At 39.7% G+C, this 14,804-nt stretch overlaps 1 protein-coding gene across 2 annotated transcripts in view; it reads left to right on the top strand.

Moving 5' to 3' along the window:
- The window catches only part of SARDH (sarcosine dehydrogenase), a 135,578-nt gene extending 132,638 nt beyond the window's left edge, over nucleotides 1-2,940 (top strand). For both annotated transcript variants that reach the window (XM_051980288.1, XM_051980287.1), the window contains exon 21: nucleotides 1,868-2,940. In XM_051980288.1, coding sequence (XP_051836248.1) covers nucleotides 1,868-1,993 — 126 coding nt within the window. In that variant the 3' untranslated portion in view covers nucleotides 1,994-2,940. The remainder of the gene's footprint in view (nucleotides 1-1,867) is intronic.
- Nucleotides 2,941-14,804: the final 11,864 nt, after the last annotated feature.

Genomic DNA, 14,804 nt, shown 5'->3' with positions numbered 1-14,804 from the left:
GAGCTTTCAGGAATAGTCCTTCAGTCTTATCATTCTTTGGTCTTGTGGTCTACCATGACACCTTCTTCCCTTATGTACTTGGGCAAAACCAAAAGCACAAAAAAATTCAACTGAATTAAAAAGATTCTAATGAAGTGATGTTAAGTTTTTAGTCAACCTTGAAGATGAATTACTAATTTGCCCCTTTACAGCTGAGTGGTTGGGAACTATAATGACAGAGGGTCATATACCTCATCAGATGTGGTCAGTGTATCACATTTTTGTTTTTATTGATCTTTGTCATAAGCGTTAGTTTATCTAGAGGATGGAGATGATTTTCTTCCTAAAGATCCCCACGATGTAAAGACAAAATTCATTAATAAAACACATATATTTTTTAAAAGGTCAATCATGAATTCACTTGGGCCAGAAACCAAAGCAGAGTCTTTGTCAGGTGGATCTATTTCCCTATGACCAGAGATTACCAGATATTCAATGAAATGCCAAATCCTGTTAAAAGGACAGTCCCTTTTCTAGCACAAAACCCTCCATAGTTAGGATCCCCAGAAGCCAATTACAGTTTGTTGGTTTGTGACTGCATGCCCAGTATCTCTGTGTATCTATCTTTACACATCACACAACCCTCCATGAATTCATGGCATTCCGGCCCCACTTACTTATAAAGTTTGTATTATGGGAGGATCTGTTTTTCCAGCTAATTCTAGAGCTGCCAGAAATCATAGCCATTTCTTTATGCTGCAGAGGTAAGGACGTTCTTCCAGTAGGTCTAGCCCTGGGTTTAATTGCTGTACAGAGAGAACACACATTTCTAATCGGCCCAAACAGTTCGGCTCGCTGATACAGCAAATGTAGCCAGCCCAGCTGTCACATCTCATCAGTCATACTGGGCTGGACGTGACATTTTTTACTTCTCTATCGGAAGTGACTATTTCTGGGACAGGTTGGCTCTCCAACTCTTCTATAACAGAGCCAGGTAGAGTTTGGTTAGTAAGGAAAGAGCAAAAGGCCAGGGTGTCTGGGAAGTGATTTGAGTTAGCTCTGGCTGCATTTGTTCCACCCCTCTAGGATGTGAACTCAATTTGACTTTGGGTTCTCAGCTTGTCTGCAGCCACAGCTGCTCTCAGAGAAACTGAAGAGCCTGCCTAGGTTCACTTGAAACCATGCTTTTAAAACAATTCTTCCTGCTGTTTTCTCAGGAGCCCGGATTTATTGGGGAGCAGGAAGGGAGAAAAGGGAAACGGTTTGTTTGTTTGACCTTTGTATGGTCTTAGTACTTCTAGATCCCAAAGAAGCGAAGGGAGTTGGCTTTAATGATATAAAACTCAAGCTTTCCCCAGGAGCAGAATAATAGAATGATGGAGAAATTGTTGGACTTACCTACTTACACATGGCTTAAAAGGCCTGAGGGGAAATAACTATTATATTTAGGTTCAAGGGAGTGGGGTTTGAATGTTTTGTCTTGTTGCTTACTCTTTGGGTCATTCTGGGCAAATCCCATCAGCTCTCATCAGTAAAATGTGGAGGTTGGATTAGCAAACCCCTAATGTCTTCTAGCCTTAAATCCTATGATCCAAAATCATCTTCAGTTTCCTCTACCATCAAATTGTGAGGAGGTTGGACTAAATGTGTTCTAAGGTTCCTCCCAGGGATGGGACTTTGAACAAGACCTTTAACCTTCTCTGAATCTCTATTCCCTCAACTATAAAATGGGGGCAATCATACTTTGTTAATCTAACTCGCAGAGTTGTTATAAAGTTCTTTATAAATCTTAAAATATCATGGAGTTATGAATTGTTATTACTATTTAGATTTAGAAATGGGGAAGATGTATGTCCTATATATACCTTCTTCCTTTTCTCCTTGGCAGGTGTCCCTGGAGTTTGTGAAGAGTGGTGATTATGCCCTTGAGAGGATGGGAGTCATCTACCCTGCTCAAGCTCATGTGAAGTCTCCATTTGATCCAGATAACAAAAGAGTAAAGGGCATATATTAAGTCCAGAAGTCTCTGATGTTGGCTGCCTAGGAAGTGGAAGTACGGGCCTGAAAAAAGATGATGGGAACAAGTCTACTAATCATTTCCAGCCAGCCAATGACCACGCTCCTTCAACAGCCGGCTTCCACACATTCTGTGCCTCTTCTTAACTGAGCCCGGGAATTGCTTCTGAGTTTGCCTGCTTTTCTCTGCTTAACAACCTGAAAAAACCCAGTCTATTGAAGAAACTATTTTCTGTTGATGTTTTGGAGAAAACCTTTAGATTCAGAATTGAGATGATTAGAAGTGCTACTTCCTCAAATATCAAAAATCACCAAAAATATATCAAAGCAAATGATGCTTTCCAGTTGATCCCCATTGAAAAAGTTTGTTCTACCAATCAGACTGTAACTTTCTTTAGTGAATGGACTATGCCTTGAATCTTCCAAAGAAACTTAAGACAGGGTAGATCCCATGGAAGACATTTAGTAAATAATTTCAAAAATTGAATTGACATTAATCTGTGACAAAGTCAGGATTCAGGGACCCATGCTGCCAGGGGAAACCCAGGGGAGATTAAAGCAGGACTTTGTTCCTAAGTCCAAAAGCCAGGCTCATAGAAAGCCCACAGCTCTTCTAAGTATGATTCTGTTTGACAATTGAATAACCCCAGAAGACAAGCTTTCAGTTATAGGGCTGTGCATCTACAAAAGATTTTCATTTATCATAAGATCTGTTCATTGCCAGCCTTCTGGAAGGTTTTCACTTAATGGCACTTTTCTTTATATTTTATATTCTTTATCATATCAACAAAATTCTTTCTATGTCCATGTCTTGTCTGCAAATTTGATCTGAAGATCTTGAGGGAAAGCTCAGACTGTATCTTTGTATCAGTCACTCTCAGAAAGTAGCTCAGCACAGATAACATAATACATGCTCAATAAATATTTGTCAAGATGTGACAATAATATCTATGTCTTTCATTCTTTAACCTTTTCACTTAATTCATTTTAGTTAGTCATTTCTTGCTAGGATATAGAGATAGAGTTGGAATAATTCACATAGAGTTAGGAATAAACCTGTCTTCAACTAGGTGATTATTTCTTCTCTGGGGGACAGACTTCAATGCCAGAGACACAAGGAACTGGTTATTATTCATGAATATATGATGATTTGGTTCTGTCAAATACACACAAAGAAATGATGTGAGCTTTGATTTCTTGGATATTTCTGTTTTTTCTTGATTCACATAGTGCATTGAATGCACAGTTTAAGTCAATCAATAAACATTTATTAAGTCCCTTCTTATATGTCAGGTACCGTGCTAAACATTAGGGAAACAAAAAGAAGCAAAAGACAGCCCCTGCCCAAAAGGAACTTGTAGTCTAATACAGAAGATAAGCAAACACATCTGAACAAACAAGTTCTATGCAGGCTTAATAGGAAATAATTAGCAGAGAGAAGGCACTGGAATTAGGAGGGGTGGGAAAAGGCAGAATTTTAATTGAGACTTGAAGGAAGCCAGGGAAGGCAGGAGGCAGAGTGAGGAGGAGCATTAGCCGTGGGGAAAGCCAATGAAAATGCCTGAGATTGAGAGACAAAGCATCTTGTTCATGGAATAGCAAGGAGACCCGTGTCACTAAATTGAAAGGTACATGGTAGAGAACGAAGTATTTAAAAAACTACAAAGTGTTGTGGGGCTAAGGATAGAGAGATGTTAGTTATGAAAAAAATTTGAATGCCAAACAGAAGACTTTTTATTCCATATTGGAGGCAATAGGGCATCAATGAAGTTTGTTGAGTAGGAAGTGACATGTCATCTGGGGGTGATATGATCAGACCTGAACTTTAGGAAAATCACCATGGAGGTTGAATGGAGACTGAAGTAGAGAGGGGAAGGAGGCAGACTCACCATTAGGCTATTGCAGTAGTCTAAGGATGAGGTGAGGAGGGTGATAGGATTAAAAAAAAAAGGGAAGGGGGCATTTTCAAGAGATTTTGCAAAGGTGAAATGACATATCTTGACAACAGATTGGAAATGATGGGGAGATGTAAGAAATAATGAGGAGACAAGGATGACACCTAGTTTTTGAGCCTGAGGGATTGGAAGGATAGTGTTGTCCTTGACAGTAATAAGGAAGTTAGAAGAAGGATAGAATTTAAGGGAAAGATAATCAATTCTGTTTGGGATATATTGAGTTTAAGATGTCTACTGAACATCCAATTTGATGTGTCTGAAAGACAGTGGGAGATGCAAGATTGGAGGTCAGTAGAGAGATTAGGGCAAAATAGATTTGAGAATCATCAGCACAGAGGTGATAATTAAATGCATGTATGCTGATAAGATCACCAAGTGAAGTATTATAGAAGGAGAAGAGAAGAGTCAGGACAGAAGGAGGGATAGGATAAATAGGAAGAAAATTAGGAAAGAGTAGTGCTTGAAAAACCTACAGTTAAGAGAGCACCAAGAACAAGAGGGTGATTAATTTTATTAGAATGTGCTGAATGGTCAGGAAGAATAAGCCTTGAGGAAAGGTTATTCAGTTTGGGAATTAAGAGATCATTGGTAACTTTGGACAGAGAAGTTTGATGGAGAAAGAAAAATGAAGAAGTCAGAAACTGAATTGTAAGGAGTTAAGAAATAAGTGAGAGGAGAGAAAGTTTTACACAAAAGGAGAGAAAAGGAGAAAATAAGCTTTTTTCTAGGTCTTACTATGTGCCAAGCACTTACTTGATGGCAATACAAGGAGGACACTCTCAAGGTCTCTCTTAAGAATTTTAGAACTGATTGCACGACATGGGAGATACTGGCACAGGACCACCCAACAAGGCGTGCCCTCATCAGAGAAGGTGCCGAGAGATTGAGCAAAACAGAATTGAGGTAGATCAGAATAAATTCAAGATGCGAAATTGTTGTTATTGTGTTTGGTCCTTTGTTCCCTAGGAGGCCCATGACATCAGAGAGGGGATGCCATGACATGCAAGTGAATTGGATTTAAGTGAGGAAGATTAGAAAACTCACCCCAAATGTTCCTATGGACTACTTGGGCCCGACTTGTGGCGGAGCATTCCAAGATCCTATTAGTCTGATAAGCCATAGTCTGACACACTGTAATTTGACTCTAACAATGATGTCATTTTGATTCTCTTTTAAGAACAAAGGACAACAACCTTAACCTTAACTACATGCCAGGCATTGTGCTAAGTGCTTAACAAATAGCTATTTGATCCTGGTAACAGCCCTGCAAAGCAGATGTTATTGTGACGCCCAGGATAGAGATGAGGAACACAGGCAGGCACAGGCACGGACAAGACACTGAGGGGCCTTTACTTTTGAGGGGATTCAACATATTTTAGGTAAAAAGTGCTATCTGTTGTTTCCTTGGAGCTGTTCTGGCTTAGTAGGCTTTGAGTGATCTCACAACATGGGGAGATTCGGTCAGGGTCACAAAAGGGAATTTTTTGCAATTGACTGCCCCGATTTTCTTTGTATCATTTCTTTCTTGCTTAGCCTTCATCACCGAATGGGCAATTACTTCAATCAAACCAAGACCTTAAATTTTAAAAAGGCCATCTCCAGATGTCCTGATCGATATCTGGCCAATTGAACCAAATGGCTCTGGAGGAAAAAGTGAGGCAGGTGACCTGGCACAGCCCTCCCTCACTTAAATCCAATTCACTTGCATGTCATGGCATCCCTTCCCTGATGTCATGGGCCTCCTAGAGAACAAAGGCCCAGCCACAATAACAACAATTTCTCAAAGAAACCTTAAGACCACCGAGGTAGTAATATTTGTCTACTAAAGTTTCTTTTTTCAGTTGCTTTTCAGTTACATTTGACTCTTTCTGAACAATGTGGGGTTTTCTTGGCAAAGACACTAGAATGAATTGCCATTTGGCTCTCTAAGTCATTTTACAGATGAGAAAATTGAGAAAAAGTTAAGTGACTTGCCCAGAGTCACCCAGCTAGGAAGTGAATTCAAAAAGATGAGTCTTTCTGACTCCAGGCCATGTGCTCTTTCCACTGAGCCACCTAGCTGCCCCATTATTTCCTAAAATGCTGAAGTTTAAAATAAGCTGAATTTGGGGCAGCTAGTTGATGTAATGGATAGAGCACAAGCCCTGAAGTCAGGAGGACCTGAGTTCCAATCTGACCTCAGACACTTAACACTGCCTAGCTGTGTGATCCTGGACAAGTCACTTAACCCCAATTGCCTCAGCAAAAAGTCTTCTTCTATCTTTTCTGTAAAGGAGAATGATCCTTGTGTCAGAGAGGACCAAACAAAAATGACTAATAAATGAGAATATTATCTGAGAGATGGAGGTAGAAAGTGAAAGTTTATGTAGTTTCCTTAGATGAATTCAAGCCCTCTGGCCCAAGGGAACTGACAAAGTCCTTAAAGACTGAAAGAAATAAAATGAAAAGAAATGAGTATTTGCCAGTGATATTTGAAAAGATCAGAAAAAACTAGACTGGTACCACGAGATCAGAGAAGGGGAAGTGATGTCTTACTTTTCAAAAAGGGGAAGTCTCTATAGTAGATATACTAGATGCCAGTCAATCTTACTTCAGCCCTGGGGGGAAGGGGGGAAGAGAGGGGAAGGAGTGGGGAGGATTCCAGGATGAATCATTAAAAAGATGGTTCATAAACTTTTAGATAAGGAAGCAGTGATTACAAAGAGTCAACATGATTTCATGAAGAACCAATCATGTCAGACTAAGCTCTTTTCATTTTTGACAGAATTATTAAAAAGTAGAAGTTGGAAATGTGAATATAGTTTACCCAAATTTTAGCAAAGCTTTTCATAAAATATCATGCTATTTTTTTCTAAAATAATTTTTTGTTAATATATTCTATTTTTACATCACCTAAATTTTTCTCAGTATCTTTCCCTTTGCCCTTCCCAGGAAATCATTCCATATAACAAAGAATTTATTTAAAAAAAAAAAAAGAATAGGGGAAAAAACAAGTAATAAAACCCAACAATACACCCCCAAATTGAAAACATATACACTATCCATATACAATCCCACTTCTCTTCTTTGTTTGTTCTTTGTATTTTTGCAATGTTCACTTTCAAATGTTTTGTGGAAGTTGCTCTTTTCATTTATATTGTAGCCATTGTTGTATATATTGTTTTCTTGGTTCTAATTACTTCACTTTGTATCAGTCCACATGTTTTCCCATGTTTTTCATATTCATAATCACTGTTTCTTGTAGCATAGTAATATTCCATTGTGTTCATACTATTCTTATATGGAAATGGAAAAATGTGGGTTAAAAGTGAAAACAAATAGGATTGTGTGGCTAGATTCAAAGAGTAGTTGTTAATGGCTCAAATGTCAAATTACAGTGGAATAGCCCAAAGAACTGTGCTTTACCCCTGCTGCTTAACATTTTAATTATCACATTTGTCATCACATTTGAAGATGACACAAAACTGAGAGAAATAACTAAGAAATCAATCAATATTTATTAAGAACTGACTATGTGTCAGGCTCTGTGCTAAGGACTGGAAATACAGAGAAAGGCAAAACAAAGTGCCTGTCTTCAAAAAACTCACATTCTAATGGAAGAAAGGACATGCAAATAACTATGTCCAAACTAGGTACATACAGAATGAATGGAAGGTAATCCCAAAGTGAGACATGAACAGTGTGGTACAGGAGAGCCCAGAAAATACCTCTTTCAGAAAATGAGATTTAATCTCACTAATCTCTCTTAAAGGATAATGATAGGTTGGGAGTATCCAAAGAAGAGAGGCAGCTGAGAACTGAGGCTGGAACCAGGAAGACCTGAGTTCAAATCCAACCTCAAACACTTATTACTGTGTGACCTGAGCAAAGTCATTAATTTCTGTCTGCCTTAATCTAATAGAGAACAAAATGGCAAATCCATCTAGTGTTTTTGCCAAGAATACCTCATGGACAGCATGCTATGATCCATGGAATCACAAAGAGTTGGAGATAGCTGAGCAACTGAACAGCAACACAATCCAAAGGAAAGCAACCAGGATAATGAAGGACCTTGAGTCGATGTGTTGTTCCCTATGTCAACAATAGATCCAGTTCCATCCATTTTTTATTTCCAGGAAACGAAATTTCCTGGAATGCAGTTCTTACCAGCTCCCTTTGGTAGAAATTTTTGGTGATTTTCTTGGGTTCACTGCTCAGTGAAACAAGAAGGAAATAAATATTTATCAAGTGCTTTGGGCTAAGGGCTTTACAAATTTTATTTCATTTAATCTTCACAACAATCTTGGGAGTAAGTGCTATTATTACCCCTATTTTACAATTGAGGAAGTCAAGGCTGATAGAAATGATATAATTGGCCCAATATCACATAGCTAAGAAATGTTTGGGTTTAAATTGGAACTCAGATCTTTCTGCTCCAGACCCATACTACCTAGCTGCCTCTAGGGAGCTGGTAGTCAGTCAGTTCAATTTGTTTCCAGTTTAATCAGACAACAATTTCCTTAAGTTTATTCTCCTTTGATATGTTCAAGTGTCTGATGGGAGTACTGCCCTGGAGCTTTATTAAATGCTGGACCAAAGACATCCCTTTTTAGTCCTTCCATGGATTCCCACAGAATAGCTTAGGATGCCTCTTCACCAAATTAATTTGAGCCAAGCCAATCCAACAGGTGTCTGCTAATCTACTCCAGTGCATTGGGCAGAAGAAATCACAGCTGCTATCTCCAAACACAGAGCCTCCTAGAAGCTAGACTGAAGCCTGGTGGGAGGCATATGTGATGGGGGAAGGAACTGCCCCTCTTCTGGAAGATACCACCCACATCGTCCAAAAGCTTCTCCCCTCTTAATCGTGACAGCCTCCAACTAAACCCCACCTCAGCCTTCTGTACCTCCTGTTTGTTATAAATAATGTTGACTGCAGTTGCCTGACATTTCTAGGCCGAGGAATTTGTAATATCCCAGCTGCCATGGATCTAATTAAACAAATGGCATCACTGTGGTCTTCCCTTGATAGATGAATAAGAGCCCAGCCAAAATGAAGAAGTGCCAGGCTATTCGATAATCAACAGAGAAGCCAGATATAAAGCCCATTGATCGGACATCCACTCTCTCAATCACTGAGATTCTAGTTCTTTCCCTTCAAGTCAGATGCCTTTGAAGTAGCTTGTAAGAGCAAAGAGAAAAAAACACTTGGCAAAAAGAAAGCTCTGAGTAGAATATAACAATGAGAAAATTGGACTGATATGCCCTAAGACTTAGAGAAGGCTTCTTATTCCCACCACCTCCTTCCCAGTGGTGTATAACTTCAGGCAAGTTACTTGCTGATTCCAAGACTTGCTATATAATGCAAGGAGGGGATTTCTAAAGTCCCTTCTACTCTAATATATGAGTATAACCATATGTTGCCTTTCTCAGCAAACAGGTATATATTTTAATAGTGAGTTCTTGAAGATACTTCCTTAACAGAGAGTGAATAAACTTTTTTAAGTGACCAGGCTGTGGCAGAATGAGTCACAGTTTGGAGGAGGTTGGTCAGGGAAAGTGTGGTAGAGTAAAAAAGACATCCTATAAGGATTCATCCTTGTTTAATTCTTAGTTTTGCCATTTACTGGCTGTGTGACTTTAAACAAATCACATCACTTTTCAGGACTCCAGGTTCCTCATATATAAGATCAGGGGTTGGATGAATTTTAAGGTGATTTCCTATTCCCAGTTCAAGAGTTATATGGTAGACAGAACATGGTCTTTGAAAGGGCTGGATTCCTGGGATCATAGATTTAGAGCTAGAAGGGAACTCAGAAGCTATCTAATCCAATCCCCTTACTTTATAAAAGATCACACAGGTAGTAGTCATCAGACTCAGGATTTGAATCCATCTCCTCTGCCTCTAAAATCTGTGATCCTTGCAGAGTAACAAACTGCCTCCTAACCCATGCTTGAAACACTATAGTTACTTACTAACTTCATGACTTTGGGCAAGCTATTTCAGTTTCTCATTGGGAAAATGAAGGTGATTTCTAAAATTCTTTCCACATCAAAATCCCAGGTTCCCCAAATCATGTGGCAGCCACCTGCTCCCAGGGGAGGTCCAAATGACAGGTGTTATATAGCAGCTGAGAAAGAGATAGCATCAGTTCTGGGTTAGTTTTATTAATCGACCAGTGAAAGTCTCACTTGGCTCAATGCCTAATTTCTTTGGACTCGGCCTGATTCCCTTCAGGCCCTGCTGATTTCTGCTTTTGGCCTAATTGTCCTCTCAGGAGTTGCTCCTATCACACTGCTTAGCTGCCACTGGAAGTCACTCGGTGTTTTATGACAAAGTTTTTTTTATTCAGCTTTGTTTTTAAATAGTTCCCCCAAAATTAAGGTTTTAAAATGATCTTTGATTCGCCATCATACTAATCCTTTAAAATACTGGCTCCCTAGTCCTTTTCTTCTCTGAATGAATTGAAGCACCTCCTCCTCCCCTCCCCCAGACCAACTAGCAGATTAAATTCGGGACGCCTTGTGTTTATGATGATAATTGCCTCTCTTCACGCATTTTGAAAACCTAGTTCTTTCTGCAATAAAGTTAGGGGCTCCTTTCCTCCAGTGGTGATTGCCTGGAATAGATTTCCTAGCAACTGTTTAGACTACTAAGTAACTCCTTCTTTGACAGAAGCTGGTGCCTTTCAAGATTATTTTGTTTCAAAGATGAAGGAAAAGAGAGAAAGAAATTTTAAATACCTTCATTTTAAGAGTCATAAAATAACTTCTTACAATATAGACTCACAATTCATCCTGAATTTCTCACTTTCTCTCACACTCCCTCACTCCCATATCCAATCTGTTGTCAAAGTCTATCAATTTCACCTTTGTAAAATCTCTTCAATACATGCTCTTCTTTCCTGCACCCCCTGGTGCAGCCTCTCATCACCTAATTCCTAGATTATTATAATAGGCTGCTGGTGGGCCTCTAAAGTCTCTCCTCAAGTCTCAAGTTTTTCCCATTCCAATTCATCCTCCATTTAGTCACTAAAGTGATTTTCCTAAAGTGCAGCTTCAATCATGTCACCATTTCCCCTTACTCAATAAACTCCACTGGCTTTCTTATGCCTCCATAATCAATAAAATGCTGTGTTTGGCATTCAAAACCCTTCATAAACTAGTCCCCTCATAACTTTCCCATCTTCCATCTTAGTCCCCAGCATGTAGTCTTTGATCTAGTGACAGTGACCTCTATTCCACAAATAAGACACTCCATCTCTTGGCTCTGAGCATTTTTTTCTGATGTCCTTCATGTTTGAAATACCTTCCCTCTTCTATTCCAACTACTGACCTCCCTGAATACTTTCTATAGGAAGCTTGCCCTCACCCCTCTTAATTCTAGTGCCTTCTCTTCAATTGTTTCCTATTTTAGCCATACACCTTTATTTGCATCTTCCCATCCTCACTTGTAAGAAAGTTCCTTGAAACTTGTCTTTTGCCTTTTTTTATGTCCTCGGTGCTTAGTAGAGTCCCTGGCACACAGTAAATATTTAATAAATGTTTTTTGATTGATTCATTAATATACCCCAAACTAAAGAAGAATAATGTAATTTAAAGGAAAATAAGACAGAGAATGAGAATCAAAACCAGAGCTTCAGAAATGAGATTATCTAAATGACTAGTGATTAAATCTTAGATTTAGAAGAGACACCCCCCCTTCCCCGAAAGTCTATGATGCAATTAAGGTTGTAACAACATAGCCTCCCTCAGAACAAAAGTCCCCATGTCTCTACAACTTCCCCTTTGAGTAGTGTTAGTGTGATGGCAACAGCTGTGAATGTGATGATAGAACCCAGTTTCTTAAACTATGGTTCATAACTCCTTATGGGGTCTTATAACTGAATGGGTGATGAAGAAATTATTATTTATTATCATTCAATGTTTGATTTGGATACCTATTTTATATGCCTGTCTACCCCGGAGTCACATAAAAATGTCTCTAGTGAAAAGGGGTTGCAAATGGAAAAAGTTTGAGAAGCCCTGAGACCCAGTTCTACATGTACCACTTGGGCAAGTCACTTTCAATGAAAATTTCCTCAGATGAATAAAGAAGATATTGGACTAAATGTTAGCCAATCTAAATCCTGTGATTCTTCTTTTGGAATCAGATTAGAATCGTGACTTTGAATTTAGGAAGTCTAATCTAGAATTTTCCCTCAGATCCTAAATGTTGTGAAACCAACCATTTAGGAACAGCTAGGTGTCTCAGTGGATAGAATGTCATCTTTCTGAGTTCAAATCCAGCCTCAGACCATTATTAGCTGTGTGACTCTGGACAAGTCACACAACTGTTTGCCTCAGTTTCCTCATCTAAGAGAAGCTGAAGAAGGAAAAGGCAAACTCCATTATCTTGGCCAAGAAATCTCAAATGGCATCACAAATAGTCAACGTGATTGGAATAATTCAACAATAACCACCACCTTGGTCAAATCCAACTCTAGAATGGTTATGCCATGAGTCTAATGGAACAGCAAAATGTTGAACCTCTAAGAGAGGGCTTGGAGATACCTATTGTCTAGGGGATGTCTAGGGGAACAGCTCTGATCAAGGTGTTTAGAGAGGACACAAAGGGATGAGATTTCTCTGCCCTCTGTTTCTACTTTTCCTCCTTTCTTCTCACTCCCTACCAATCTTTTGTCTGATTACTGGAGAGACAGTATAGTCCAGTGGCTAGGATCCTAGACATAGAATCAGAAAGACTTGAAGTCAGTTTGAATCTGATCTCAGGCACTTAGCATTAAGGCAAGAGGAACTCTGTGAGTGCTGGACAAATCCTTATCTTCTTATTGCCCTGTTACCTCATCTATAAAATAGGGGGTTTGGATTCAATTGCTAAGACCTTATTCACCTCTGAAATCTATGACTCCAGGTGAATTTGCCCTTTTCATCATTTACATCTCAGGTCTACCCTCTGTTTAGCAACAAACCTTCTCCTCTGCTGTTATAAATAGGAAGACTGATTGATGTGTATGCCTTTGTCTGTACAGTTTAAGTCCAGAGCCAAAGATTAGCCGTGTGCCTGCTAAGATAATGTCATCTCTGCTTTCAAAGAGGAATCAGCAGCTTATAGCATAAAGTGCTGAGAAGTGACTGCCTTCTTCATGCAGATTCGTCCGGACTCTGTACCATCTGCAGCATCAACCCTTCATGCTTCCTCTGAAGTGGGACAAGCAGAAGGGAAATGTTGAGCAGGGGAAGTTAGTGACAGCTGAGATTAGAATCCACCTCCTCCTGACCCCTGGATCTCTCTATCACACTATAGCAATAGCGATGCACAAAGAGTTGGCTTATATGTGAATTGGAAGCCATGGGCAAAGGACCTAAACTTCCTTTGATTGGCCTCTGTCCTCATCTTTCTCTGACAACCTTAGCTCATTCTGAGCTTTAACATTTCTAACTTTTTTTCCTATTTTTTAAACATGTTAAAATATTTTTTAAACCAAGATGGCAGCTTATTTCTCAGGCAGTGACTGTTATGTGGCGTGTTAAAAATGATAAGTCAAAGATGACACAACTTTGATTTAGCATAGGCTTTTCATCCAGGATAAAATTAATTTTGAAAGGATAAAAGACAAATAATATATCAACATGGATATTTAAAACCTCAACAGAGATTTTAAAGCTTTTTATACCTAAAAGGTAAGGCAGAAAATAGACCTACTGTACAGGGTACCTCAGGTGAATTCTAAATGAGGCAAAAGTAACTCTTTGTGAATCCTGGGAATTGACAGGACTCTGAGCAATGACGGGTTTCAAAATCCCTGAATCTGAGGAAGAATGATATTTCTTCTGCCCATTTCAGCTCTATACACAACACAAGCCAGGAACACTTGGGCATTTGCTAGTGCTATCAATCCTTGGCCCAGATCCATATTTGCCATGCTTTACGGGAGCCTAGGGAATGATTTCCTGGGGGTCTTGAATAGGCATATTGAGGAAGAACATGGGAAAGAAGGTCTGAAGCAGAATTATTAGGAGTTTATGCAAGATATTGGTTTTGAAGTTGGCTCAGCAGAGGTCTGACTTTTGAATGGAAGGGAGTTTGAGGTCAGAGATCAATAATGTGTTTTGGAAAAGATTAGACAGGGATGTAAAAGTGTGCTCTCTAAGTCAAGGGACTAGTCCTGGGGCAATCTTAGCAATGTATGTGAGTTGAATTCTTGATGGTGAATTTTCATAGAAACTCCAGGTTGGAAGAAGTCTCAGAGTCTAACTTAGTCTAACACTCCCTGAAGTCAGTGCTCTTCCCCTTCCCAGCCTCTTTGAGAAACCTTTATTTGCTCATGTTGGAATCTTTCTGGAGAGTATTCTCCTGCCTGACTAAATAGAATTTTTCTCTTTGAGACTCAAGAACTGGTTGGCTAATGATTAGAAGACCCTTATAATAAGGGTGGATGGGGAATTGAAGAAGCCTGGATCAAATGGTTAGTAAGGCATTAAGAAAGACTCCTAGGGCTTTGCTTCCAAGGGAATCTGCTTTCGCCTGGTCAGTGGCTGGACCCTGCCTGCTCCCCCTCTGCACGCTGCAGATCCGTGTGTCATCCTACTGCTGTAAAGATGATCTAAGAGCTAAGCCTGCCTTCTGTCTCCGTGCCGGGCTTGGCATTTTCCAGCAATGATTCCTGTGATCTACGAGCTGTGCGAGGCCCTGATTTATAAAGCAGCAGCGCAGATTGTCTCCCACCCGTTCATTACAGTCCGTAATGAAGTGTGGCACCGAGGCAGAGAAGTTTGGCAGGCTTGCGAGGGTTTGTCGAGGCGCCATCCATCACGGATTCACTCCCTCTGCAGGGACAAGACACTCTCTGGCCCTGGCCTGACAGAGCTGGA

This window comes from Antechinus flavipes, chromosome 2, assembly GCF_016432865.1.
Source record: "Antechinus flavipes isolate AdamAnt ecotype Samford, QLD, Australia chromosome 2, AdamAnt_v2, whole genome shotgun sequence".
Taxonomy (NCBI): domain Eukaryota; kingdom Metazoa; phylum Chordata; class Mammalia; order Dasyuromorphia; family Dasyuridae; genus Antechinus; species Antechinus flavipes.
The sequence above is the reverse complement of the archived record's forward strand: the minus strand, read 5'-3'. Positions and strand labels throughout refer to the sequence as shown.